The sequence below is a fragment of the Leishmania major genome, chromosome 28 (assembly GCF_000002725.2).
Source record: "Leishmania major strain Friedlin complete genome, chromosome 28".
NCBI lineage: Eukaryota > Euglenozoa > Kinetoplastea > Trypanosomatida > Trypanosomatidae > Leishmania > Leishmania major.
Window position 1 is genome coordinate 507,773 of NC_007269.2, and position 22,463 is coordinate 530,235.

The following is a 22,463-nucleotide window of genomic DNA, read 5'->3' on the forward strand; positions in this document are numbered from 1 at the left end:
ACACACACGTTGAGACAAACCCTTTCGACAACTGCCCACACCCCTTCCCCCTTCCTTACCACACTTATCAATAGGACACGAGCACTCGCCATTGCAGCTTTTACAGAAGCTCTCTCCGCTGGCTGCTCCCCCCCCCCCTCGCCTTCGCCGACCCCTTCCTTCTTCCTCTGCAGTATCCATGGCCAGAATGCCCATCAAGGCCGTTGTCACCGACCTTGATGGCACGTTGCTCGACCCGCAGCACTGCATCAGCAACTACGCCGCCGAAGTCTTGAAAAAGATCAAGGAAAAGGGCATCTGCTTTATCGTGGCCACCGGTCGCCCGTATGCGGAGGTCTTCAACAGGATTCGCCATTGTCACCTGGCGCCGGACTACATTATCACCAGCAACGGTGCCCGCATCCACGATGGCGCGTTCAACGTCGTGCGTGAGCACAACCTTCGGCCGGAGCTCGTGGAGTCGCTCGCGCGGGTGCGCACGGTCAAGGACCCTGCGACTGGTGCCGAGCTCCCGAAAAAATTCACCACGAACATCTACCGCGGGGCAGAGTGGCTGACCGACAAGAGCATCCCAGAGGTGAGCAAAGCCTTCCACACGGACTTCCAGTGCACAGACCTTCGTGAGCGCTTCTACGAGCTGCAGGCATCGGAGCTCGGCGATGTGCATGAGATCTGGTTCGCTGGCGACCACGACGAGCTCGTGCTGCTGGATAATGCACTCAGAGAGAAGTACCCAGGCGACTTGTGCTGCACCTTTTCCCTTCCCCACCTACTGGACTGTGTACCGGCCGGCGTCAACAAGGGCAATGGTGTGCGGGAGGCAGCAGAGATGCTGGGGTTGGCGCTGGACGAGGTGGCCTGCTTCGGCGACGGCATGAACGACGAGTCGATGCTGCAGGTGACCTCGACATCCTTTATTATGGCGAATGCTCAGCAACGTTTGAAGGACGCCGTGCCGCACGCGCAGATCATCGGCAGCAACGCCGACGATGGTGTGGCCAAGAAGCTAGAGGAGATGTTTTTCTCGGCCTAGATGCGATCATCTGCCTGCCATGTAGATTAAACCACAGGGGAGTGGAGGCGACAGCACGCCGCGCAGAAGCAGAGACAAAAGGGGGGAAGAGTTCAGAGGTATCGTCAAAGGATCAGACGAGGGAGTCTGTCAGCCCTCTTAACACTTACATGCTGCCACAGTCTGCCGGATAGGCTATGCAGAGGGTCGTGTGTCTGCGTTCATCTCTTCCTAACCCTCTCCGCCATACCCTCATCCCGTTTCCTCTTTCTCTTCACCGCATTGTCTTGAAACTCAAAAGCAATCAGAAAGAAAAAAACAATGCTGCACACCGTTTTAAATTCCATGCGTGCCATCACTTCCATGGAGCGGAGGAGCTGCGCCCCCTGACGTTCACCTTTTTTGGATGCGAAGGCTTGATGGAAGGCCAGCTTCCGCCCTTGGCCTAACCGGTTCTTTGTCTCTGAATTTGTCTGTACGAGAGCACTGGTGCGATGGCAAGAACAAAAAAGGTGGGCTGTCTTTTGTAGATACCGACACCTCGCATCAACTTGAAAAGTTCTCAGCACCAAACGGCGCACTTCCACTTGGCCTCTACCTTACCTTCTCTTCCGTCCAACAACCTGCTTCACGTTCTACTCCTTTCCCTTCCCTTCCTTTCGACTTACGGTCATGTCTTCACATCCCTCCGACCACTCCTCCCACGCACAGCCGCACACGGCTGTATACTCCGTCACCCTCCCCCCCCCTCTCTCTTCTTGTAACACCTCTTCCTCTCTCTGTTACGAAGCGGAAAGCACAGCTTGACACTACAAGTGACACGGCGCACAACAGCACACAACAAAATCGGTGCGCGTGCCATTTTTTCGCACCAAGAAAGCCGTGCACACGCAACCCATTCGTATTCAAGCTCCCCCTCTGCTGGAAGATCGTGTAGGACGCAAGGATTCTGCCCTCATTGCTTTCGTTCGTTTTTTTGTTTGGTATTTCGCTTATTTTTGGATTGCTCATTTCTGTTTCCGCCTTTGTCTCTGCACCCTCCCTCTCCATTCATCCGGTGGCTCCTCACTGTGTTTTCCCCTGCCTTTCCTCTTCTTTCTACCTCTTTTTCCCTTCTCTGCCATCCTCGTTGGTTCGGTTGGGCTTCTCTGTGTGAGTGTCTGCGCCTGAGAGAGTGCTTCATCGGCTGCCCTCTCCTTCCGTCAACGCCTCGCTCGCTGTCTCTCTCTCTCTCTCTCTCCTTCTCCTTCGCCTCGCTTCTCTGCTTAGCATCTTCACGTCACTCCACCCTTCTGTTTTTCTTTGCCCCCTTCCCCTTCGGTCCCTCCGCGTCACCCGCACCTCCGTTGCGCCTCTGCGGGTCCTCGCGGTCTCGTAAGTATTTTATGTCGTTTTTGGTTGCTGTGCTCTCCCCCCCCCCTCTCGCACTGCTCACATCTGTGGCCTCTTTTGTTTTCCCTCGGCCGTTGTCTCATCTTGCCAGTTAAAAGGCCCTTTCTATGGGCGCGAGTCTTTTCCTCTTTCTTCCGTTCTCTTTCCGCCGCCGCCGCCGCTGCTGCTGCGCCCCGCCCTCTCCCCCACCTCCCCCCCCCCACCTCCGCTTCGGTAAAACTCTGTCCATCAGTGTGTCATCGTCGCGCGTGCCTACTGCTTCGCGTCACTTTTCTTTGTTCTTGATTGTATGCTGTCTCTTTCACGGCCTCTCGCCTTCGCTCTCAACACCCCTCCCGTAAAGGTTGGTCCGCGCACTCATGACCAGCCCGGACAACACGGTTGCTGCCAATGTGTACGCACGTAGGCCAAAAGGGGTTCGGGTCCCAGCAGGTCTCAACCCGTACAAGCTTGTCGCGTGCGACATGGATGGCACGCTGCTCAACAGTAACCACTCTATCTCCGACTACACCCGCACCGTCCTGTCGCAGCTGCTGGCGCGTGGTGTGCACATAGTCTTCGCCACGGGTCGCCCGTTCACGGATGTCTATCGTATTAAGCGCCGCCTTAATATCTTTGCGGCCACAAAACTCATCCCGACGCCGGGTTTGCAAGTGGTCACGCCTGTAGAGCCCTCGCCGACATCGCGCTACCCATCCCGCTCGCCGAACAACAGCTCTCACAGCGTCTTGCCGTCAACCTCGTCCTCGACCTACTCGGGGACAGGACCGAACGAGACGGAGAAGATTGTCCCACGCTGCTTCGCTATCACGTCTAACGGAGCGTGCATCTACAACGAAGCAAACGAACGCATCTACGAGCGCACCATCGATCCGCGCCTGGTGCAGGAGCTCTACTCGATGTTCATGGATGACCCCGAAGTTAACATCAACGTCTTCCGCGGCGTCGACGAGGCGGACCGGCAGCAGCAGGGATACACGAACCCAAGTGACCAGCCGGATGACAAGGCTAGCGAGGAGTGGATCTGCCGGTACCCAAGCGACCTCGAGGCAGCGCTCTACAAGGAGTCGCGATTCACCTTTCGCGTTGTCTCTAACCTGGAAAAGGCATTCCCAGTGGACCGCGTGAGCGAGATCTTCTTTCTCTGCTACAACCCCGAGAAGAGCTCGCTGGTGGAGTCCGACATTAACAAGCGAATGAAGGAGCTGGCGGATGAGCAGAAGCTGGAGACGTCCGTTCGCGTGGCCCCGTCTGCGACTTACTGCCTCGACATCGTTCCGTCCGATGTCAGTAAAGCGTCGGCTCTGCAGCATGTTCTCGACAAGCTTGACTTGACGATGAACGACTGCATCGCCTTTGGTGACGGCCTCAACGACCTTGAGCTGCTGTCCTCGGTGGGGAAGGGGTTTATCATGGGGAACGGCAACCCACGATTAAAGAAGAAGCTGCCGCACCTCGAAGTGATTGGCCAGAATGACGACGACGCCGTCGCCCGAAAGCTCAGCGAAATCTTCGACATCCGCGTGGAGCTTGGTGACATTGGAAACCCCCTGGGTTCTTCTACGTGACGGAGTGAACCGGAGAAGACGCCGCACACACAGGCAGATATTAGAGGCGCAGAGATGAGAAATGGCGGCGGGGGAGAGGGGCAACATAGGGACTCTCCATGAACGCGCCCCTTACCATTCTCCTTCCCCTCTCGACGAACACGTGCTTGCATCGGGATCCCTGGCTCCGCTGGTCTGTTGTTTCCACTGCGTCTTTTTTCCTTTCTCTTGAACTTTGCAGCCCTCGTACCTCTTCTCTGCGTCCTTATGGAGGTCGACCCCCCCCCCCACACACACACACACCATCACCGAGGGTGGAGCGCAGCAAGAGAGCTGGACTGCGCTACTCCTTCTGTGCTGACCACGCCGCATTCCTTGCATCCACCGCGGACAAGGATGTCATTCAAGTCACACTACACCTTGCCCCCCCCCCTGTGAAGAAGGAGCACTCAACGCTGGAGCACTTGAATGGAGCTTGGTACCCTCAGGAGGAAGTGCACACTCTTGGGTGCGCGATACTGCAACCAGCAACAGCTCTCCGCTGCACGCACACACTCGGAAGAGGACCGCCACCCCCCACCCCCACCCCATCACCGCCTTCTCGGTGCAGACTTCAAGCACACACACACACACACACACACAAGAAAAAAAAAACGCGCCTTTGGCCGACACGTCGCAGGAGTTGTCAGAGTACTCACCACTCGACCTGCCGAGTCGAGGGAGGTCTGCCCGCGCGAATGGGATCTGTGAAAGGGTCTGCCTCACTCTTCCAGCATGGCACTGTTTGAATCAACGTTGCTCTACGGTGTCATTTTTGCGTGGTGGGATAATTCTGGCAAGCACTGCACAGAGGCCCTGGTGCACTTGCACGCCAAAGCAGCGGCGGTCATCGTGGGTACCCCAAAATGTGCAGACAGCGGACACCCGCTTGAAGAGGCCGATCTCCTGCCCCTCAACCCCAGCGTGCTGCTGCGCTGACCCGCCTGTATCTTCTCTCCACAACCACGCTAGGCAACTACCTTGCGCATTTAGGCGGGAGGTGCGCATGCCGCACGACGGTTTGGCAGCCCTCATACAGGCATGCAGGCGTTGACTCTCCCATTTCGCAGAGACACTGTCCTCGCTGCGAGGCGGATGCTGCGGCACAGACAGACATCAAGTCGGGAGCGGCCGAAACGGTTTCCAATAGCAATACACTCATAGCTGCAGCGGCAGGAAGCTGCGGTCGCCTTGCTTGCAGATACCGCGTTGAGTGTGAGCCAAAGGAAAGGGAACCTGAGCTGCTGCGAAAACTGCCGGGCCAGCTAAGAGGCGCAAGCGCATGTGTCACTGCTGCTACGGCCTCGCTCTTCCTCCTCATGGCGCTGCGCACGGGCCCTACAAGAGTGGAAGATAGCATGCTGCGACACATTTTGATACAAGTGCCGACGTTGCTGCGGCCCGTCGCGTGCGCCTCTTCCGTTCAGAGTGTCGGTGGCCATTCTGTGTGTGGGAACACACAAGTACGAGGTGAAGAAAGTTTACGAAATCCATGGCGCCAGCGGCGCCGACGCCAAGTGCGTGGATGGCGGACCTGGTTGGCCGCCTCAGACGCCACGCCGCCATCCCCCGAAACCGCGCCACACGCCACGACAAGAAATTCTTGACGGCGACGGTCCCACATCAGAAGAACGCGGATGCTGAGCTTGCAAGACGACAGGCGGCCATGCTCCCCTAGCCCCGTACGGGCACGTGTGCGGCACCTTGGACTCCTGCAACGGCGGGTGACTGGCAGTGACCACTGTGGGGCGAAGATGGCGTGCTGCCTGCTGTTCCGCCAGCACCGCAGTACTACCCCTCCACTGCCGGAGCCTCCGCCCCGAAACAGGGCCCGGGGCCGCGGCCCCGCTTCGGATCAAGGCACGCACTCCAGTCCGGTCGCTGTGGCTGCTGATTGCGCAGCACGCATGCGAGGAAGAGGGCCGAGGCAAGAGCAAGAGGCGCCCGTGAGGCGCACGGCCCGGTTCGGGGGCAGGACGGCTCTTCCTTAGAGGACCAGGGCCGAGCCGCGGCGCAGCACGCGGGTAGGTGCACCGCGTCGTTGTGTGCGTTTATATATACATATATATACACTTATATGGGTGATGACATGCTCGTGGCAGCATGAAAATCTAGAAAGGAGTAGGTGAAGATACTCTTGCATGTGGGGTGGTTCGTGCTTCTTCACAACTGCTTGAGATTTTCACGAATTGCTCGCAGCCAAACGTGCTGTTTTGGATTCTCACAGCCGTTGAACCGCTGTCTTTCATGTATGGCGTGCTCCTTCTTACATGGTTTGGGTAGGGTGTGGCTCTTGGTCCTGGTTGTAAGGGCATCCTAAGTGCACAGAGAAGGGACTCTCGGTGTAATACTGCAGGGCCACAGGACGCGTCTGACGCCTTTGCGGAAACTCTTTTTTGTTCCGGTTGTCGTCAGCGTACGCTCACCCCACCCCCGATGCCTCCTCTTCTTTGATGCGTCCAGTAGTCCATGGACACGTCCTCGATCTAAGCGCTCTCTCAGCCACTTCTCTCTCTCTCCTCTGAATGAAGGGAGCGTCATGCTTGTTTGCTATTTGTGCTGACTTGCTCGTTCCCACCAACCTCTGTTCTGTGCGTCAAGACGCCGGCCGATTTCCGGTAGCTCTTTCTCGGTGTTGTGCTTGCCTGTGTATTCCTCTCTACCTCTGCGAGCTGGATTTGTGCCTGAGGGTGTCTCCCTCCATCCTGTTTCTGTTTTAACGCTGCGCAAGGGAAGTCACAGGAATAGACCGATGAGCAGGAACAAACAAAATGAAAAATATGAGGGAGAACGCAAGCGGGCTCTTGTCGAGCCGCGCTAGTCGCGCTCAGCGCAGTTTTTGGCTCTCGGAGACGTACGCGGGTGACAGTCAGCGGTGCCATCCTCACATGGTGATTCTCTCTGTCTCTCTGTGTCTCGCCTGTCCCGCTCCCGTATGGCCAGCGGAGAGAGAAGGGATCGTTGGCAAGCGACGACGATGTCCTGTCATGAGCTCCTCGCGCCTCTCTGTCTTCCTGCCGATACGAGCTATCGCTCCTCCTCCACGACAGCCGTCGCCAGCACACGTACGCACATAACGTTTTGCCATACGCACGGATCTGCCCTTTGCAGCAGATCCTTCGCATGCGGCTGTCTTCCGCTAGCTCTCTCCCTCTTTCCCGTGTGTGTGTGTGTGTGTGTGTGTGTGTTGTGGTCCCAGTTGCACAACTCCTCTTTTCAACATCCCCTTCCAGACTCTGCACATCGCTCACCAAAGACCGGCTGGTGAAGTCTACAGACACACCCTCGTTGGCCTTCCGTCGAAACGGAAGAAGGACTCGCGGCTCTCCGTACACGCACGTAGTGAGGACTCCCATTTACCGCACGGTGCCGGAATACTCATATGACCATGCAGGGTCAAGGCAACAACGTCCCGCAGAGACATCAGCAGAGCCAGCTGGACAGCGACGATGAGAGCTACACCGGCAGCTCAGGCTCCTACTCTGAGAGGGTGTCGGAGGCGCCGCCACGCCAGCAGCAGTCGGCTGCTGTTGCGGAGCGTAGATTGCTACCCAAGGCCGAGCAGGGGAGCCGCCCGCGCAGCCTACAGCAGACGCCGTCCCCGGTGAAGCGCGGCGATGTGCAAGGGACGCAGCAGGAGGAGGGCGGCGAGACGGCGCAGAAGAAGGGCCGTGCGGCACGCGGCAAGGCAAAGGCGCGGACTATGATGAACGCTGCCTGGGAAGCTCCAGTGGCGCGAGTGCGGGCCGTGACCGGGGCCGTGTCCGGCAGGGACAGCCAGCGCGTGACCATTTACGTATTTTTCTGCATTGCGTGGGTTCATCTCCTCTTTGTGATTCTCTCCTCGGCACTGTCACAGATCGACGTGGTCGGCGGCGGTTGCTACACCTTCTGGGGATACAAGGCAAACTGCGACACCGTGAGCTACACACGCCGCACAGTCCTCCTTCAAAGCTGCCGTCGGGTGCGCAGCGCCCTTCAGGCTGGCTCTGCCTTCTCCATCATCTCCGTCCTGGCATCGGCGGCGACGTTGGTGTCATCGTGGGTGCTGTGCTGCCGCCTCCGCGAAGCCGATCGCCATGTTCGCTCTCCGAGTCGTTACGCGAACATGGGCGAGGTGGCTCTTGCACAAGAGCCCGACTGTAACGACGGTATTGAGAATGGCAGGCAGGCAGACGCACCCGTATATGACGCGGGCAATCTCAAGAAGGTGATAATGATTGTTGTAGCCTTCAGTCTCGCCTGTGAGCTCACCTGCTGGGCGCTCATCGCCGCCATCATCACAGAGCGCTACTGCGACGAGATCTATCTCTGGTCCACGACGGCGACGTACGGTGCGGGTTTTGGACTGGGGCTCACGGCTTGGTTCGCAGAGCTCATCGCGTACATCGGCTTCGTTACGGTCGTTTGAGACCTTCACGAAACAAACAAAAAAAAAACGACAACACGAAGAAGCGCTGCAGCAGTGCCCCGACCTCGCCCTTCTGCCAGGTCGGGGCACTGCTGAGACAAAGAGGAACACAGGGCATGCGTTGTTCCGACTTCATCTGCTTTTTTGAAGTGCCTCTCTCCATGGATTTCATCCAGTGATTCGATTACGCTCACCTCGCTCGCGCTGCACGGGCTCCTCACCTGTTAAGTGTCTACGGCTGCCCCCCCCCACCACCACCACCACCCTTGCACCGCTCTGTAGAGCGACAAGCGGTGAGCTCTCCGTGCGCCGGCACCTGTTTCTCGTCGGGCCCCGTTCGGTCGACACCCACGCCTGTGAGAGGCGCGCGGGCGCAGGAGATGGCGGAATGCCCCTGCCCCCGCAGACCCATGACAGCGTCCCCCGCCTGTCGCGGCGCGTGCGGGCAGGCAACCCAGACACGCAGCCCAGTGACATGGGCGGAATTGAAGGCTGAAGACAGCGCGCCCGCCCCCCCCCCCACGCACAAAACAGCTTCGTTGTGAAGCAGGCCTCAGGATGCACGGACGCGAGCACTGTCCACCGGCGGTGTCAAGCACCGCCAGCATGCGTCTAGGCCACCACCCCCTGTTGCCCGCACGGCAGATAACACCGCCTCCGTCCTGGAGCAGGGCCCGGTTCGGGGGCAGGACGGCTCTTCCTAGAGGACCAGGGCCGAGCCGCGGCGCAGCACGCGGGTAGGTGCACCGCGTTGTTGTGTGCGTATATACATATACACACACTTATATGGGTGATGACGTGCTCGTGGCAGCATAAACATCTTGATGAACAGAACGTTTTTTTTTCTAGAGAGGTGCTGTTATGAGTGAGGCGGAAGACAGGGCAGGGGGCTCTGTTCATACACCATCTTGCGCAGGAAGAAGCGCCTGCAGGTCGGCTGCTGGGCGGCAGGACAGAGCGGACATAGACGCGTCTATGTCGCCTAAGTCCCCAGCATACCGTCTCGCATGGATTCTGCTCTTAGTCACTGCTGCTCCTTCCTGACAACGGGGGGGGGGGCGTCTCTCCGTGGTATGAGGGTCGAGTATGCTCACTCTGAGTCGAATCCGAGCAGGCTCCTCCCCCGTGTTTCCCATGCCAAATGCCGAACCACCTCTGGTGGTTTCTCAGGCAGCCGGGCCCCCTCCATCCTGTGACGTAAGAGCTCTTTATCGCTACTACTTCGCGGCGGCCGGGCCCCGAATGGCGTTGCCTCGGAGCGACGTTCGACGGTGCGCACGTCTGTGTCATCCACAAGATTGGGCAGAGTGTCGGCATGACTCGAACGCAGCCCACCCCCACCCCTCACACTAACTGGCGGTGTGGGAAGCCTGAATGTCATCCCCAAGAGGGCATGCACCCGGTGGCAACCTCCATGATGGGAGCGGCTGTGAGGCGGCCTGCGAGGGGCGGGGTGGGTGGGTAGAGGTCGGGGTCAGAGGTCGTGCTCCGGTGCCTGAGTCGGCGCACTGCTGTAACACGTGCCATTCGCTGCTTCGCATCACGCGAGGGAGGGGGCTGTGACAGGGCGGGCGGTAGAGTGGCGCTTGAACGGATGCGCGACGGCAGCGAGTGGAAGCGTTACACAAGAAGTAATCCCGCCTGCTTTTACCGGTCGCTTCCCTGTCGCCTTGCGTAACGTCGGCAACGTTGCTTCTCTCTTGCTCGTTGCTAAGCTTGCCCTCTGCTCCTTTACTTTTTTTGTGCCCTCTTTGACGTTCTGTCCGAAGGCATCCTACGCTTGGTAGAGCGTTGTCCTTGACTGCAAGTGCTGTCGCATGCAGACGAATTGACCGTGCATCGTGTGCGCTGCTTTCTGCGTGCTTGATGATGCAGGTGTTTTTTTTTTTGTGACAGAGAGCGCGCCCGCGTGTTCCATGGAAAAGGCGTAAGGGTAGAGGGCTCTGTGTAGCGCTTGATATGAGTGATGGCCCCGTCTTGCACACGCATGGGCTTCGCCGGCTGCCAGTGGTGCACAGAGAGCTCTTCCTACGCCCCACATGCTCATACACTTTTTTATTTGATGCTTGCTGTCTTCATGTTGGTTTCTTCTCGCACCTCTCACGATCTGGGATAGATGCAGCGGCTGCGTGGTGCTCATTTTTTTTTTCGACGCTTCGCTTCTTTTATTTTTCCTTCAACGTATATATGTTTCGTTTGCATGCTTGTAGGTTTCATCTGGGAATGGGGGCGATATGATCTCGCTTTCCTTTTTCGTCTCCCTTTCTGAAGCTGTCATGGCGGCTTCATTTTTTTTTTCTTTTTCAGGTCTCGTGCACAGCTCTAGAATATCTACACAGATGAGCTTTCACGCTACCCCCTCCGATGCTGGTGTAAGCGAGCATCCGTGCTTGCTGGTCTCCCCCTTCTCTTCCTTCCGTTCTCCTCTATGTTGGGGGCGGGAGTGCAGTTGGGGGGGGGGGGCTCTGTTTCTTTTTCTTTGCTGTGGGCATCGCATGCTTCAGTACCCGTATCGCTGGATGGAAGGCCTCGCATTACGAGAGAGGGGCGAAAAAGAGACGCAGGTTTGTTTGTTTTTCTTGTTGCCGAGGTGTGTGAGTGCGTGTTCGTTGAGCGTCTCTCTCTCCCCTCTCCCCTCCCAGGTCGGCGCTCTATTTCTATCACTCTGTTGCTGTCATGTTGCCGGTGGATCGCTTTCTTTTAATACGCCACTGACATCTTGTCCTCCCCTCTTCCCAGCATCTGTTTGTCCGTCTCCGTTGCTGTCTCTCTCTCTCTTTCGTTTTCTACCTTGCTCTGCATTCTGTACCATTCCCTCGCTCCTCATAGACACACCTATAGGCATGTAGATCTATGCAAGACGAGCCGTAGGACCCCCCTCCCTCCCTCCTCCCAAGAAGGGCGGGCGGGGTTCAACGTGCCGGTGCCAGCATCAAAGCTGTCTGGCGCCTAGAATTTTAAGAGAGAGGGAGGAGTGCCTTGGCGCGCCTCTGCTGTGTCAATACCCCCTCGTCTCTGCTTAACGTCCTGTGATGAAGCTTACATGCTCGGTGGGTGAAAGGCAAGGGACAAGGCGAGACCTGTGCACCCTCTAGCACACGCAGGCACTCGAGACAAGCACACCTGTGAATGTAGCCGTGTACGATGTGCGCTTGCCTCCGCCACGCCGCACAGGGAAAGAAGCACTGACTGTTGCAAAACTGTGCAATCGATAGCGTTCCGACGACTGCATTTTCCGCACCTTCCCCTCTCCGAATCAGCTGCTCTGTGACCGAGTCGTGCTTTTCTGTTCTTCGGTGTGTCTGTGCGTTTTGCCCTGCTGCAACATAGACAACTCACCCACCGAGCCACACCCAACCCGTCAGCAGGCAAGCGCGCCTGCGCATACACACACACACACACACACAAACACACACACACACACAGGAAGCGAAATGTCCCAAGTCGTGCGACGAAAGAAGATGTTCGACGACGTATCCTCCTTTTCCGAGGAGGACGACGTCGATGACGAGGCGATGATGCAGCACAATGTAAAGTCACCACCCGTGATGCGCTCAGCGCACCATGTGGACGCTGCAGCTTCTTATTTGACGGCGCTCTCAGCAACAGCAGCACCACAGGCTGATAGCGATGACGATTCCAACGCCTTTGTGCCCAAGCCGGCGTCTTCATTCCAACAGGTGACGAAGCCGGAGGGCGCTGGTAGAGAAAACGCGGGACACGTGACGATGGTTGCACGTGTGTCCGTGTCGTTGACTCCGAAGGACTCTCCGCGAGCTGCATCGCCAGCGGAGCCGTCGGCGCAGGCTCAAGTGCTTGTGCAATACCCCACAGCAACCATGCAAGCTCTACAGCAGCCCGAATCCGCTGGGGCCGGCGACTTGCCGTGGAGCAGGGCAGTGCTGGGCAGCGCCTCTGCGTACAGCGCGCCGGCAGCTGTGTCACAGCGGCAGTCATGGCCAGAGGAGGTCGAAACCGCCGTAAACCCTGAGCACCCTGGCGCCGATAAGGCGAGTTTGCAGAAGGGCCGCCGCCGCGCCTACACCCCGTGTGTGCATAGCTCGCGCGCGAATGAACGCGGCGGCAGTGCAGCTGCGACTGGTGGTGAAGGTGCCATTCCTGCGCAGCACCCTGAGCAAATGGAAACGGAGGCGGGAGCATTCGCCACCACGGAGAACCGTGGGGAGGTCAAGAGCACGCGACTTAGCCCTGACGAGTCCGATGACGAGATGTACGAGCAGTACACGCCAGCCTCCATGAACCGAGCAACGGCAGCGCACATAGAGTACTCCGGCGAGGAATACGCGACCCACTATGGCGCGCACACCGGCCTTAGACAAGGCTCACACAGCGCAGTCAGCAAGGACAAGGACTTCCCTTTCGCTTCGTACATCTTCCCCCGCCTCAACCCGGCCTTGGCTGACTATCAGGGAGCCCGCACCGCGGTTGCTGCGGTGAAGCAGGGTGAGGTGATGCCGCCCAACGCGGTGGAGACGTGCTGCGCGTACCTGATGGTGGCAGATATTCGCGTCGCTGTCTACCTCATCGTGCTCTTCGTATCGGTCGCACTGGCACTGGTGTCGATCCCCACGTCGCAGTTGGACGTCGTGGGCGCGGCTTGCTTCACGTACTGGGGCTACAAAGACAACTGCGACAACTCTACCTACACGATCCCTCGGCCGCTGTATCCCACCCCTTATATCCGCAGACACCTCGGCGTGGGCGCCGCCTTCTCTATCGTCACGCTGATTGTGCTCCTGGTGAATTTCGCGGCCGCCGTCATTGCTGTCTGCTGCCTAACGCAGGCACCTCACACCATCTCGCTCAACTCTCGCATCGTCCTCGGCACCCTCGGGTGTGTAGGAGCGTTGACGCAGCTGATTTCCTGGGCGGTGGTGGCAAGAATCTACAATTCTGGTCACTACGCCGCAGGTGAGCTCGCATACGGAGCCGGCTTCGGGCTTAATCTCTCGTCGTGGGTGATGCACCTTCTCGGTGTCGCACTCGTCTTCGCCGCACCCTCCCATTTTGTGAACCGCCGCCAGCAGCGCGGCTGAAGACGAACGGGATTGACTGGTGGAGAGCGCCCGAGACGCGTTGCCGTGGGTATGTGCGTGTGTGTGTGTGTACCCGTATGCGAGGCCTCATGGTCCTCTCCTCTCAAGCGGGGGCATGTGTTCTTCCGCTTGCGGTCACGCACCGTCCGCCAGTGTTCATCTCTCACCTGTGTGTGGTGAATGTGCAATGTGTACCACACTTGCCTTCCCGCCGCCCCGCCGATGGTTCTCGGGGTTGTCCTGCACTTTTACCTCTTGTTACTGTTTTGCTGCGTTCCCGTCGTCCATAGAACTCTCGTCCTCATCCCTCTTTTCTTTTATGCACGTCTCCGGGCACGGGTGCATGGTCTGCTGGTATTTGCACATAGAACGCTGTATGCTGCTGCTATATCCACTCTTGTGTGTCTTCGGTTTCTTGCTTTCCTTTCATTTCTGTGCGCGTTGTGATCTTGATGACGACGTCCTCAGGTGACATGCAGACGCACCTCCATGCGGTGGTTTCTCAGGCAGCCGGGCCCCCTCCATCCTGTGACGTAAGAGCTCTTTATCGCTACTACTTCGCGGCGGCCGGGCCCCGAATGGCGTTGCCTCGGAGCGACGTTCGACGGTGCGCACGTCTGTGTCATCCACAAGATTGGGCAGAGTGTCGGCATGACTCGAACGCAGCCCACCCCCACCCCTCACACTAACTGGCGGTGTGGGAAGCCTGAATGTCATCCCCAAGAGGGCATGCGCCCGGTGGCAACCTCCATGATGGGAGCGGCTGTGAGGCGGCCTGCGAGGGGCGGGGTGGGTGGGTAGAGGTCGGGGTCAGAGGTCGTGCTCCGGTGCCTGAGTCGGCGCACTGCTGTAACACGTGCCATTCGCTGCTTCGCATCACGCGAGGGAGGGGGCTGTGACAGGGCGGGCGGTAGAGTGGCGCTTGAACGGATGCGCGACGGCAGCAAAATGGACACGGTAGAGACGCAAGCGGTAGTTAGGCTTAAACGGCTTGTTCTTCGAATACTACTCGCGTGGCGTGCTGCACACGGACAACCGTACACGTACGGAGATGCGAATGTGCACGTTCGTGGGCGGGTGGGTCCTTGGTGTACGGTGTTGTCTTCGAACGCGATGTCCATTAGCGGATGGTTTTTAAACAGAAGCCGGCGCTCACCACGTGTGGTCATGCGGAGATAGCGTGGCACTCGGCGAAACCTATTCGCCGAGGCCGTTCCTCTGCTGCGGTGCGTCCCTTTCTTGCACCACTCTTCCTTGATTGCTTGTTTGATGAGGCTTCGGTGGTCGATGCGGGTCAGGACGCCGCGAAGGCGAAACAACTCTTTTTTTCCAGCTTGGTTTTACACACTTCTCTCTCTCTCTTGCTTGATCTCTGTCACAGTAGCAACGCTGCGTACCTCAAGGACAAGTTTATGTATGGTGGCTCACCCCCACTTGCAATCTCATCGTGTCCATTCGAACGTGTTCACTGATTGTAATCACGCCTTGCCCTTCTCGCTCCCCTCACAGCACTGCAACACCTCACTACACTACGGAGCCAACAAAAAAAAGAAGTGCCGAAGCGCAATGTCGAGTGGCTTTCAGAGTCACCCCTTACGCTACCCTTGCATTCGGATGCACAGGCGATGTGTGACGATGCGGTGAACAGGTGCTGACATGCGACTGCTGTAGTGCCGCTAACGTCCTCCCATCACCACCGCCACCCCGGGGGTTTTGTACCTCTCTCTTCGTGTGCGCTGCTCTCCCTCTGTCTGTGCTGCTGGTCTTGCAACCGCAATCAGCTTCGCCATGCTCTCATCCTCCTCTTCCTCCATCTCCCGCCTGTTCAATACGCTCAACGCACGCAATATGTCTCCTCTTGCACGCCCTACGTGTGTGTGTATGTGTGTGTGTGTGTGTGTGCATCAGCTTGTGCATGCTTGTCCTTTCCTGTGACCTCCTCGTCCACGACTTCGAAGCTGACTCCCGTGCTCTTCATTTCGTCCGAGCTTCTCACCTCCTCGTAATCGAACCACAAGCAGTTCCCACCGCACCCGCCCAGCCATCGCACATCTCCATTCATCTTGCTTTTCGCTCCCTTACGTACGCATCCGTGCCACCATCTCTTCTGCTCACCGAGGTTGGGCTGCCGCTTTCGAGTTGTGAGGAAAACAACAACGAAAGAGATCGCAATAGAATCGAAGGATCACTGCCACTCCCCACAAGAGCACCAATAAATAACAGCGAATACCTCACACAAGAGGTCGCCGTCACCACTCCCTCTTTCCTCACACGCTTGGCCCCTCTCACTCCTTGCCCCTCTGCCCGCCCTCTCCGTTGCAGATCATTGCGGGTGCTTGTGAGGAGCAGCTATTGTGTGCCTTCTGGCAGCGGCAGTTGCAGCATCACTTCCCCTCCCCATCACCACCACCTACTCACGAGGCGGTAACTGACTTCGAAACCCGTCTTGCGTGCAACACGCACGGTCTAACCCTTCGGCGTTTTCTTCCCTTCCTCTGCTTCCTTTCGTTTTCGTTTTGTTGTCGCTGGTGTGTTCTCTTGTGGGGTGATGGCGGTGGGTTGAGATGCGAGAAACGCACACACGATTTTTCACTGTTGACTCCCTCTCTCTTTACTTGTGTGTGGCGGCTCGACGCACATTCATCGCTGCCTCTTTCTTGCTGTTTGTGTTTGTTCGCCTCAAGCTTTCTGTAATATCTTTTCCCCTCCCCCCTCCCACTTATCCATCACACCATTCTCTGCTCTTTCAAGGCCTGGTCTCCTTGTCACCTCCGTGAATACGCCCAGTCCTTGTCTCCCCTTTTTCTCGCGTTTGTGCCGTTCGTGTCCTCACTTGTCTTCTTGGTTTTTCTCTTTTTTGTGTGTTTGTCGTCGCTCTGCGTGTCCTTCCCTTTCCTCCCTGCTCACACTTGTCTCCTCCTTCGGTTGGTTTTCTCTCACAGACAGACAGACAGCCACAGACGCCCGCGTTGGCCTTTCCCATCACACACACACACACACGCTTCGACTCCACCTTCTGCATCTCTCTCTCGTTGTTAACATTGCAAACGAAACCACCAACACAAACTCAAACAAAAATTTTCAACAGATCACACGGCACTGCTCTGTTGTCGTTGTTGTGAGGTGTGCTCTGTCAACTGATCGCCTGTGTGCTCCTTTTCTTTTGTGTTGTTTTCTTGTAGGGTCGCGCACGCACGCACGCGCGCCAACAAGCAGAGAAGTATTTCCTTTTTTTCGTTTAGCGATTCTGCAGACACCTGCGTGTGCGCATCCACACGCCTAAGCAGAAGCACATCAACGCGTTCGCGGACACGCCATCACCGTTTTCACGCCCCTCGGAAACCCTCCTTCGGTCTCTCTCCTTCCTCCTTGATTGCTTCCTTTTCTTTGCCCTAAGCCAGCACCTAGGTAGAACAAATCTTTTGAAGAAATATACAAGGCACACTCACGCAGACAGGCGCAGATTTGCATCACGCCTTTTTCAAAAAACATTTCCTGGACTGTCATTTCGTGTGCGTGTGTGTGTGTGTGTGTGTGAGTGCTGCGCGTGACCTCCTTTTGTGTCCTCTGTCTCCCTCTCGGCTCACCAAAGCTCCTACTCCTGTCTCTGTGTCCACGTCGCTGCGCTCCTTTGACAGAACGCGTAAGCGCACTGGGGTTTGTGTGTGAGAGAGCTCTTTATCACACCCAACGGGGTGTGATCTGCGAGGGGTGCCTCTCCTCCCAATCGTCTCCTCTTCTCCCCTTCTACTCCTTTGCCGTCGTTGCTTGCTTGCACATTAAGGAGTGCTGCAAGTCTGTGCGTGAGAGAGCCACAGGCTCCGTGGATGTGCTTGTGACGCCGGCGAGGGCCTTTGGTGGTTTTCTGCTCTTTGAAGGGGGTCGCCAACGGCAGCTTCCATTGAGTCTCTTCCTTTCGGGTTCGTCTTTCTTCTTTTTGCTTGCGTGTGTGCCTTTGTGGTTGCTCTTGATTTCCGTCAGCCGGCCCATTGATTCCTCGGTTTGTTACATGTATATAGGTACATACATGTATGGATATGTATGAGTTTTATACGCCTGTTGTGTTTCTAGGTGTCTCTCAATCACATTCTTCTCTTTTACTCCTCCCATTCTTTTCCCTGGTCCTTTCGCCTTTTCTGTTGTGTTGTTCACGTCATTTCTACGTGTGTGGCTGTCGTGTTGTTCGTGATTGCATATATATGCATACATATATATATATATATATATGTATATATGTAAGGTGCGTGTCTCGTCCACCTCTCTCTCTCTCTCTCTTCCTTCTAACACGTTGAGCTCTTTTGCGTGTGTGCGCTGACGCTGCAAAACGGTCAGCAACGTACATCACAGCACAGAGGCAAAGCGGAAAGTGTGATCCCCACTCGCACAGTTTTCCCTTTTTTTCGCGCCGTTTTCTCTACACTCTTTACGCACCCCCACCACCACCACCACCACTGCCTCTTCAAGTCTGTGCCTTTGGAGCCAGCTCGCCGGGCGATACCTTCCTACTCAGAACGTTGCCATTTTCATTGACAACCCAAAACGAAAAGAGAGAAGCAAACGCGGAGGGGGTCGCGCCAGGCCTGCTCTTCGTTCCCCGCCCATCACACTGGCACAGGCGCACTCACGCACGTACACTTGCGCTTTGTTTCGCTTTGTGTTTTGTCGATTTCTATCTCGCTCACCGTCGGACAGCGTGCAAGCCTCCGCAGCTGTGAGCGTCTCCTGTCTACGGTATAGGCGCGTGTGTGTATGCTAACGCGCTCGTGATTTTATCGCCAAACGTTTTCTGGGAGTGCCCTTCCCGGTCTGCCTGCCTGCCTGTCTCTCTCTCTCTCTATCTATCTATCTCTCTGTCTCTCTCTCTCTGTCCGTGTCTGCACGCCGTGCATTCCTGTGAGAAACGACAAGCAAGCAGTCAAAATCCGCAAAGGACAGTTGCCAACGTCTTTTTTCGTATTTTTTTTGTTTGGTTTGTGCTTGCTTGCTTTTCTTTCGTTTTCGTTTGGTTCGCTTTTGTAGTGGCGCAGCAGGTGTCCTCCTCAGCCCTCTCCCTCCGCTTTCAAGCGCGTAGGGCGACCGTTGAACCTCCCTCGTGGCCCACGTGCTCGCAGCGGAATCCCCCCCCCCTCTCTCTCTCTGCTTGTGCACATTTATAGTGGTCTCTGGGGGTGTAGAGGTGCTGTTGCACTCGTGTCTCCTTCTTTCCTTGCCATATCGTCGCTGTGTGTGTGTGTGTGTGCTTGCACGTGTGCGGCAGTACTTGCAGCATTGTGGTGCCTTGACATCTATTTCGTCGTCGTGTGGTGCTCTCACTCGTGCGCGCGACGTTCTGCTTGGCCCTCTTGCGTTCCTTGTATTCTCTACATATTGGTGTGTCTGTGTGTGTGTGTGTGTGTCTCCTCCTTCGTATCCTCTCCTCCTCAGTCCCTTTGGTGTTCTTATCAGGGGAGGTGTAGGATATCTTCTCTCTCGTCTCTCCCCGGCCTCACCTTTTCCTTGTTCTTTCTGCTTCTCGCGGCCCTCCACCCTCTTCTCTTGCCCTCGTCGTCGTCATCTCTCCCTCTGTTTTCGCCCCACCACCCGCACACCCTCACTCCTCCTTTTTTTCGCCGTAGACTCCAACATTGCTTGCCTTGAGCTCCGTGGTTCATTTGCTTTGCTTCTTGGTGTTGTGCGTCTCTCTGTGAGTGTGCCACCTGGCGTGAGCGCTGTTGTGTATCTAATAGTTCTTTTTTTTTCGTCGTCGTCGTTGTTGTTGTTGGGGGGAGGGGGGAGTGTTTCCCCTTGATTTGCCCTTCTCTTTGTCTGTCTCTCCTCCCCACTCCCACCCTCCACACACCGCCTTGCCCGCACCCTCTCTCTCATCTCGTGTGCGTGTGCGCCTCATCCTCCGGCTTCCCTTCCGAGCGCGACTTGCGTCGCCTACCCATCGCATCTGTCGTTATTCTTCAACGCCTCCAGGCCCTCCACTTCCGTTACCCCTTCCCCCCACCTCATCCGCTACCTTTTTGTGTTCTGTTTTGTCTGCTTGCTCCGATATCCGCGGAACACACCTACGTGTTGTTGTACAACTCTTCTGCGTGCGTTTTGCTTTTTTTTTCTGGCGACGGTGGGTGTTTCATACTTTCTATTTCGGCGGTCATCCTTTCTTACTATTTGACTGCAGTGCAATATCGCCTGTTGCGTGTGTGGGTTTGCTGTGTCGCTGTCCCTCTTCTTCTTCCGCTGTTACCCCTCGCCCCACCACGCCGCCAACCCCCCTGCAGAACTCTCTACACCTCCCGCCCGTCCCAACCTATCCCTCGCTCTGTCGAATCCTCTACGGGCATCGAAAAGAACAACATGCAACCCGCACAGAGCTCTTCGTCCCCGGCAGCGAAGGTGCTTGCCGCCCGCACAAACTCGACGCTCACGTTTTGGCCGTCGACGAACCCTACGACTGGTCCGCGTCTCTTCACGCATTCGCCGTACCTCACGACGGGTAACATTCTTGTCAGCGAGGATCTCGACGCCGTAGAATTTGAAGCGTTGGGCGGTGTGGATGGACAGCGCAGCAACCAAGGGTCACCCATCACCAGCGGGCCCCACCAAGGCGGCTCGAGCTTCAATGCCAGCAGCAACAGTGCAAACCAGCTGCATAGCCCGTATGGCTACTCCAACGCCAAGAAGAATGTTTGTCGGCACTTTATAAACGGCAACTGCAATCGCGGCAGCTCTTGCCGTTTCTATCACCCGGGGCCGATTCACCACGTCATCACGCCAACGCGCCCGCGCACCCCGACTCAGCGACCGCTGACGCCGCTGGCGGACCTGGCTCAGCATAACAGCGCCTCTGCGGCCCAGTCCCCAGCGCACAGTCCCCACATTAGGCCGACAAGTGTGCTATTGTTCTCGTCTCCGCGACAGTCGCTGAAGCTGAACAGCGGAGGTGGAAGTGCGCGCAGCAACCCTGAGTCCTTCGCCTCTCCGCTCAGCTCCCCCTCCACCTCTGTATCTGCTCAGCGCAGCACCGCCTTTGTCGAGAGCCCAGCGCACGTCGTGGCGACAGCACCGGCTCTCTCTAGCCCCTCCTTTGGTCCGCAGTTTAGCCTTGGAAACTCACTCGGTGCTCGGGCGCGCTGTTGGCCCGGTGCCAACCCGTTGCCCTCCCTGCAGCTACCGGAATACCTGCCAAACGGTATCGACGACGGCACAGCGGAAGCCTGCAGCTCCGCCACTGGCGCGGACATGGGGCCACTTAGTAGGCCGCACAGTCCGGCCTCTCCAGGTCCGCACAGGCTGCCAGTGTACTGCGCAGGGGTGCAGCTGGGAGCAAGCAGCAACAGCGGCCGCGGAGAGAGAAGAGCAGCGCTTGCCAGCCCGCACCACCACAGGGTTCCCGGCAGCAGCTTCCCGGCTGCGTCAAGCAAAACAGTGACGTCCCCCAGGCGTGGTGGCGTGACACGCAACAACCCCTACGCCTACTCGCCGACAAGGGTGCAGCCGCAGCTCAGTCAACCCATGAGCCCGCTAAAGCACATGGCGAACGGGCCAGAGTGAAGGAACAGCAGCTGAACGAAAGGACGGTGTTGTTACCGGTACGCCTTTCTCCTCTGCTTCTCAAACCCTCCCGCGATGCTTGCCTGGCTCTCTCAGCCTCCCGAAGCGGCTCTTCTGCTTGAGCACTTTGCCCTGTTCTATTCCTCTGTGGTTTTCACCATCCGGCACAGCTCACGTCCCCTGTGCTCTCCTGTGAATACCTCTGCATCGGCCCTCCTCCAAGCTGCCCTCTTTTTTTTCGGGGGAGAGGGGTTGCGTGTCACTGTGTGTGTATGTGAGTTACGTACGTATTGGCCTTCCTGCCGGTTTTTCCCCCTCTAGGGGGCGGGGGGCGGCGAAGTGGCACCTGCAGGTATTCTTGCGTGTTTTTACGTGTATTCTTGTGTGTGTGTGTCTGTGTGTTTATGTGTGTGCATTCCCTTTCTCCAGCCCCTTCTTTTTTTTCCATCAGCTGTACTTGTGAACCGCTCAACTCTCTCCCCCTCCCTCTCCACCCCACCTTCTCCTTCTCGTCCCTCCACCTCTCTTTGTTCTCTCTCTCCCCCCCCGCACACACACACACGCACACTCTCCATATCGGTTCTCCCCATGTTTTCTCCTCTAACCCGTAACCTCGTGCTGTTTCGTATGCCTTTGTTCAGTTTTCCTTGCTTCTCACCCCCCCACACACACCCTTCTCTCCCTCATGTCCACCTGAGCCCCCCTCCCCCCCCATGCCTCTTCACGGGCTCCTTTTTTCGGTCCTTGTCGCCTTTTCCTCAAATATGACGACACGAACCTGCCCCTCGTACTTTCTTTATTTTTTGTTTGTAATCCCTCTTCTCCCTTGGTTGTGCCGGCCACCTCAGTGTGGTATCAGGGTCTAGCGCTCACGTTGTCGGGAAGCCAAGCAGCTTGCACAGCCTGCCCTCGGGCAAGGCTTCGGACTCGTGGTGTTGGAAACGAGAGCTGTGCCGAAGAGGCTTGCGGTCACGATGACGCTTGGACCAGCTGACGGCGAATCTTGCCGACGATTCGACAGTTGCACGCATCCACCGCCTGTTGTTCTGCGTTAGGTGTGTTGCGGCGGTGATGCAGAACTCAAACCGGGGCCCAGCCGACGCTGTCTGCCGTGGAATCACAGCGGGCCTGAACGACGCCCAACAGTCTTGGTTGGCCCGGTTCCTTGACGTAGTTGTAGTGCCGCCGAGGTAGGCGCATAGCCGCGGTTGTGTACGCGTCTATTTCTCGATTTGCTCATGGTAGAAGGGGGGGCATCGCAAAGAGAAACACATTAAAGTCTTTTTTTTTTTCGTTCTGCCGATTCAGACTCTTCCCTCCCCCGTCCCCTACACTCATCCTGTAAGTGGTGCAGCACGCACATACACACACACAGCAGAACCAGAGACTGGTCTCTATACGTGTCGCTTCCATTGTGGCGAACCCGTGCGCGAGCACCAGAACACGCTCCATCTCACCTTGCATCG

The 22,463-nt window shown here is 57.2% G+C and overlaps 5 protein-coding genes across 5 annotated transcripts; all 5 read left to right on the plus strand.

Moving 5' to 3' along the window:
- Nucleotides 1–178: 178 nt before the first annotated feature.
- Nucleotides 179–1,033, plus strand: LMJF_28_1370 (putative haloacid dehalogenase-like hydrolase; the record flags this gene model as incomplete). Its single annotated transcript, XM_001684367.1, has 1 exon — nucleotides 179–1,033. The coding sequence occupies one exon, from the start codon at nucleotides 179–181 to the stop codon at nucleotides 1,031–1,033; it is 855 nt and encodes a 284-aa protein (XP_001684419.1).
- A 1,730-nt stretch (nucleotides 1,034–2,763) lies between these two features.
- On the plus strand, nucleotides 2,764–3,972 carry LMJF_28_1380 (haloacid dehalogenase-like hydrolase-like protein; the record flags this gene model as incomplete). The annotated part of the gene is made up of 1 exon (XM_001684368.1): nucleotides 2,764–3,972. One exon carries the CDS (start codon nucleotides 2,764–2,766, stop codon nucleotides 3,970–3,972), a length of 1,209 nt encoding a protein of 402 aa, XP_001684420.1.
- A 3,400-nt stretch (nucleotides 3,973–7,372) lies between these two features.
- On the plus strand, nucleotides 7,373–8,401 carry LMJF_28_1390 (conserved hypothetical protein; the record flags this gene model as incomplete). Its single annotated transcript, XM_001684369.1, has 1 exon — nucleotides 7,373–8,401. One exon carries the CDS (start codon nucleotides 7,373–7,375, stop codon nucleotides 8,399–8,401), a length of 1,029 nt encoding a protein of 342 aa, XP_001684421.1.
- A 3,434-nt stretch (nucleotides 8,402–11,835) lies between these two features.
- On the plus strand, nucleotides 11,836–13,458 carry LMJF_28_1400 (amastin-like protein; the record flags this gene model as incomplete). Its single annotated transcript, XM_001684370.1, has 1 exon — nucleotides 11,836–13,458. The coding sequence occupies one exon, from the start codon at nucleotides 11,836–11,838 to the stop codon at nucleotides 13,456–13,458; it is 1,623 nt and encodes a 540-aa protein (XP_001684422.1).
- Nucleotides 13,459–19,800: 6,342 nt separating this feature from the next.
- Nucleotides 19,801–20,997, plus strand: LMJF_28_1405 (hypothetical protein; the record flags this gene model as incomplete). The annotated part of the gene is made up of 1 exon (XM_003722024.1): nucleotides 19,801–20,997. One exon carries the CDS (start codon nucleotides 19,801–19,803, stop codon nucleotides 20,995–20,997), a length of 1,197 nt encoding a protein of 398 aa, XP_003722072.1.
- Nucleotides 20,998–22,463: the final 1,466 nt, after the last annotated feature.